Below are 6,000 nucleotides of genomic sequence, written 5' to 3' on the forward strand. Positions count from 1 at the left end.
CCCCTCCCCCGCCCCCACCCAGAGTTTTCCTTCTTCCATTGTGGTTCTCAGTTTCCATTCAATTCCTTTGTCACCAGAAAAATAGTAAAGTAGCGGCTCTTGGAAGGTGTGCAGGCTGTAACTCCTGGCTGAAAGGGAGCAGTGATTGCAGGGCTAGTTGTCCTTTACGTATGGCATCAACAGCTGCTGTGACATCAGCTGATGGAGTCAAATCAGTTTTCTAATATTCTAACAGAGCAATACTATCATCTTTTATTCAGGGGAAAAAAAATTAGCAACAGTACTGAAATGACACCATCTACCAATGTTGTACATATGTTACTTCCAAACCCCGGTTTAAGCTATAACAATTGACAGTAACATAAATTTGATACATTTTATGTGAAATTCTTCATCACCAATATTTCAGAATGGGTTGATTGCAAACTTTCATTCTGTTTCACAACATGCCAGATTTTTAAAAAATTCACTATCATGCACTAATGCTATTGATCATTTTTCACCCTGTGATGTCAAAAAATTAATAAAAGCCAATAAAAACTGCAAAAAATGTATTTTGTTTAACGTCATACTATTCAACAAAATGCTCATGAAATCCTTCAGATTTTACAGGAGGAAGGAAAAGTTACAGGGATTTTGTTCAGTTGTCAATAATTTCACTGGTGCTTATCATGTTATGAGTCTGTAGCTTTACCTCCAATGGCAGATGTAAGTCTTTAGTAAACATCTTCCATGAAACATGACAGTTGAAGTTAATAATTATCAAAGCAAGAACTGAACAGCAAATAGTGTTAATTGGATTTCTTTGCAGTTGTCCTTGAAAAGATTACAAAATGTCCTTTTGTCCTGGTGCTCTTTTAGTTGAATTTAATGAGTTTGATATTACAAAGTCCATACTCTAAAGTTTCATATATTAATATCTTGTAACATTTTAATTCACTGTGTTAAGGTCATTAGTAAAGAAAGAAAAAGGATGAGGCAACAGTGGAGCAGGTGGGAGTAGGCACCAATAAAAAAGTGTTGATCAGATCTTTAACTGTTTAAGATGTGCTTTAAGACAATATTTTATTTAGCCAATAAAGTACTTTTTATTATATTTTTGATTAAGTATGTAATTTATTTCAATAACACTTTATAAAGTAAAATTCCTCTCTGACAAAAATTGAATTTTTAAGTTTTATGTATTTTCCCTGTTTAATGAGTCATGGACTCAACAATGCCTTTTCTTGTAATAAAGGTGCAAAGTTCACTTAAGTATGTGTTGCAAAGTGTGAAGCATTCTGGCAATTTGTTCATTTCATTATCATTTTCCAAAGTCTGGTACCAGGTGGTACATATGCAAAATGAACAAATAGAACTGAGGGAACTGCTTTGATTCCTGTCACGTGCTCCACATTTTTGCCAGATTGGCAAGAAAGGATTTGATTAGCATCAGTTGCATTGATTGGCTCGATTTAGCAAAGATTGCTATTCAATTGTTCATAAAAACAGTACTTTAACCTGTGCTCTGTCTAATTAGCAGGCATTGTTTCTTAACTTACAAGCAAAAACAGAAGCTACTTGTAATTTGTAGAAGAGGGGTGAATGGGTGTTTTAGGAGGCCAGCACAGTGACTCACTGGTCAGCACCAGAGATCCTGAGGACCAGAGTCAGCATTCAGCAAGCAAACTTGCAGCTTGAACCTCAACCTGAGCTACAAATCTTCCCAAAAATCGCTCCTCCATTTCATTTGTGTCATCTCATTTTTCAACATATCTTTCATTTCTTTGGTATTGCTGAAAAAGACGCATTTTGTGAAAGCTTTACATTTTGCATTCATCAGAACAATTTATAACAAGTAGCAGTGTAAAGGAAAAACAAAATTTATACCGTATGAGAAAAATGTGCTGATTGTTTGACAGATTCTGATAGGGAGAAGCATAACCATGGGAAATGAACCAGTTTGTTTATGAGTGACAGTTAACTATCAAGTTTAAAGTTGTACAAACTTTAAACCAAACAGGTTGACTGACTGCTCAAGACATCCTGAAAAATGAACCAGAGAACAGCTTTCACCTGTTGAGTTGAAACAGATGCAATGTCTATATATGATTTCAATCTGCAAAGAAATCCCTTTATATTAATGCTGTTTCACATTGGTAATTTGTGTGGTGTTCACCAATAACAGGATACTGCATTCAAGATTGTTCTGCCAAGAGCAATGTGTTTTCTGAATTTCAATGCCAGTGTGAAGCTAGAAATGTAGGTTGCATATCCCAAAGACTGGTGGATTGATCATAGAACATTTCCCTTTTAGTTGTTCACAACGGACAAGTATACTCATCATTCCTAACTAGTTTGTGTTTGCAAAACCCAAAACACAGTACCCAACATTACATTTGATTCTGAAATTGGAATACAATTGTTAAATGATCCTTAATGAACTAAAAGTTGCAATAATGTAGGATTGCTTCTGGAAATTTGTGTTATTTAGATGTTCTTAGTGGAATGTTAAATAATTCATATTAAAGAACCATTTCATGGCCAGGTTCATTGCTTCAATTGCTTTCTTAAGGACATCTAGCTGATCAGTGGAGCATTATCCATTTGCTTCATGATTTGTAATGCACATTGATTATTCCCTTTCTGACCTTGTTTGAGACATAGTGAAAAAATTCCTTGACAATTTCGAAAATTAACTTTTCATTATCAAGGAGCACATTGAACCTATGGCATTGAGAAGGCCATTCGGCGTTTATGACCTTTTCATGCTGCATAGGGTCCTCCTCCCATTTTGACTCCATCTTCCGATTCTGCTCCTCTATCTCTCTCTCTTCCCTTCTCACTCTAACAGCACGGAGACAGATCCTTCGGTCCAACCCACTTGCGCAGACCAGATATCCCAATCTGACTTCGTCCCATTTCTGCTGACCTTCGTCCTACATGAGAGCAATGGTGCTTCCTTTTCAATTGCATCAATGTTTAAACCTTCCAGATGGCAAACAGTACTCTTTTTTTTCTTAGTGTTTTATCTGTTATTCTCGTTATTCTGGATTCGCCGAATCTACCTGTCGTCTCTCTTTGAGGATTACAGTTACGTTCTCCTTCTCTGAGGATTGAATTTTCATTTATACCTAGATGGATTGCTCTTACGAATCGTACACGTGTGTTATTCAGTACATCCTGTATGATTTCATTACTTGACCTGGTGACGATGGTGAATCAATGCCAGGAAATATTTGGTATTTTATGATTTCAAAACAAGATTGCACCGGTTTCAGTCTGAAGGTTGTATATGTACACCCTCAAAACAAATAAAGAATGAAGACTGATCTCGGTCTTTATGCTGTGCGCAAAAATGATTTAAAGCCTTGATTAGCAAAATCCGAATATAACTTTGTATTTTGAAAAAGCTATGTAAATATGTCAATATAACATAATTGTCAACGATTGTAATTTTATTTGGTAAAGTCTAACAGCAATTTTAAAAGAGGTCAGGCGTGAGGTCAACCAGGGCTGGGTAATAAATGCTGGCCAAGCCACATCCCATAACTGAATTTTAAAAAGTCGCTAGGCTTTAAGCAGGAAGTATTTGAAAATGGAGAAAATTATTTGTTACAGGTGTTTATGTGAGAACTCTGAGTAGAGAAATGTATTTCCTACAATTGTCCAAAGTGGCTATGTAAGATATATCTTAGAAATGATCGTACAGATATCATATTTGTATTTCATACAAATTCGTAATCAAATAAATGAAACAGATTGCTGCAACAAGCTGAACGATACCTTGATAGAGTGTATGCAAATTAGGCAACAATGTGAGGCTCACCTTGTGTTCACTCCCTTCATGCAAACATACACTTGTTACCCCAGCTCGCCCTCTGCTCAGGTGTATCAGTATCAACACCCATCCTCATGTCTTATTGTATTTGATAAGAAGGCGCGGCATAAATAGCTGCAGGTGCTTACATGGTATCAATATGCTTCACAGAACTGCAGCTGAGACACGGAAGTATTCAGCGAACACGCCCAATATCTGGTGCTAACTTGGCAGCTGGGTGAACAGTTACGTCGGAGAGGTACATTGCTGAGTCCAGATGGGTTTGTTGACCTCCAAAGAAGCTAAAAGGAAACATGCTCGCATTTTGATGCTGGGCCTGGACGCAGCGGGTAAATCCACTTTGTTGTACAGATTAAAATTCGGAGATACTGAATTTTTCACATCCACCACTATAGGCTTCAACGTGGAAATGCTGGAGCATAGTAAAAGCGTTACCCTTACACTTTGGGATATTGGAGGACAGCACAAGATGCGACAGTTTTGGCCGTATTATTTTCAAGACACCGATGGGCTTGTTTTTGTTGTGGACAGTGCAGATAAGGAGCGGATGGAAGATTCCAAGAGAGAATTTGAACGGATGCTAAAAAACGACTTCTTGAAAGGCATTCCCGTGGTGGTCATAGCAAACAAGCAAGATCTTGCCGATGCGCTGTCTACAGAGGAAATCACCAAACGTTTCCACATGAATAGATGGTGCTCAGATCGAGACTGGTATGTACAGCCATGCTGTGCCAAAACGGGGGAAGGGTTAACGGCAGCCACTAAGATGATAATCTCATACGTCAAAAAGAAAATGAACTCTAAAAGCGAAGAAACGGGCAGTGATATTCAAGAGGACAGGTTATAATTAATGTTCCAAACGTTGTAATATTGTGGTGATTCTTGATAATCTTTTCGATGAAACTACAAACACGAACCGTTCTCCTATTTTTGTAGTAATAGTGATTAGACTGAACCTAAAATCCGACGATTAAGAATTCTAAGGCTGCCAAATCGGAACAGATAAGAAAGAATATCGAAAGAAATTGTTGTCATCACATTGGTATTGCAGAAACTGTAGTTGCCATGCCTTCAGCTCCCTGGACCCGAAGCGGTTCATATCCATCTGTACACAGCTCCCACCCCCATCTTCTCCTTTCAAATCTCTCCTTAAGACCTACATGCTTGATTGTTTCTGTCATCTGTACTAACATATTCTGATGTGGCGAGAGCCTCGCATCAAGCCTCTTGGTATGTTTGCTTTAAAGTGTTATACAAATGCATGTTGATGTTGTGACAGGTATAATCTTTGTTACTTGAAAGGGGTCTGTGAGGTCAGTCTTTTAAATAAATTATTTTTAACTTCTGTCTCGAAATTTACAACTTAACGGCAACAGTTTACTCACTTATTCAAAAATCTTTATTGTCTCGTCAAAAAATTAGGGCGTCAAAGAATTGAAAATATATGATGAAGATTTCCTTGTAATTTAAGTACTTTGATGAAACTGTAATGACCATTAACCCGTGTCGCAGCACGAAATTCTTTGAATATGATGGGCCAGTTCCCAATGAAAGGCATTACATATGTTGTGCATTTTGGAACGCTGCTTAAGTCTATCCAGTGAGAAAAGTGGGCCTAGCAAAGAGACGTGAATGCAAGTGACTCACTGTCATGCTTCACCAACAAATACTGACAATTTCTAATCGATGTTAACCTAAAACTGATCCACATCGATGCAAAGATGACAACGTAACACCTGAATTGCAATCGCAGAGAAGGGTATAATGCATTACAGTAGTTTATTCTCACAGCTTCAATGCATAGCAAAGATACAATATATGGCCAGGAGTTTACAACCAACATTGATTTATAGTGTTTACCTTGTCGAAGGCTGCCCACAAAGATCTAGCATGGTGTGAACTTCCCTCTTCCCAATGGAATATATACGGTGCTTGATAAAGGCGATGTTTTGGCTGTGCATTTTTTTATCATTATGGAGAAATTTGACCCTGCAAAAACAGAAAGTTCCCTTCTCAGGGCCTGTGAGGCTGTTTTGTAGTAATTAGGAAGTTAGTATATTCTCAATAAATAGTCCATCTCATTCAACAAGTTGTAATTTTTTTTCAAGGTTTATTTTCAATGAGACTGATAACAGAAGAGTGGAAGTTCTATTCAGTTCATAGATTTCCCATTTAGTGCA

At 37.5% G+C, this 6,000-nt stretch overlaps 1 protein-coding gene across 3 annotated transcripts in view; it reads left to right on the plus strand.

Annotated features, from left to right (window-relative positions):
• Positions 1–5,165, plus strand: part of LOC140478985 (ADP-ribosylation factor-like protein 14) — a 44,556-nt gene extending 39,391 nt beyond the window's left edge. For all 3 annotated transcript variants that reach the window (XM_072572711.1, XM_072572709.1, XM_072572710.1), the window contains exon 2: positions 3,971–5,165. In XM_072572711.1, the coding sequence (XP_072428812.1) occupies positions 4,077–4,667 (591 nt within the window). In that variant the 5' untranslated portion in view covers positions 3,971–4,076 and the 3' untranslated portion in view covers positions 4,668–5,165. The remainder of the gene's footprint in view (positions 1–3,970) is intronic.
• The last annotated feature ends 835 nt before the right edge of the window (positions 5,166–6,000 follow it).

Source organism: Chiloscyllium punctatum, chromosome 6, assembly GCF_047496795.1.
Source record: "Chiloscyllium punctatum isolate Juve2018m chromosome 6, sChiPun1.3, whole genome shotgun sequence".
NCBI lineage: Eukaryota > Metazoa > Chordata > Chondrichthyes > Orectolobiformes > Hemiscylliidae > Chiloscyllium > Chiloscyllium punctatum.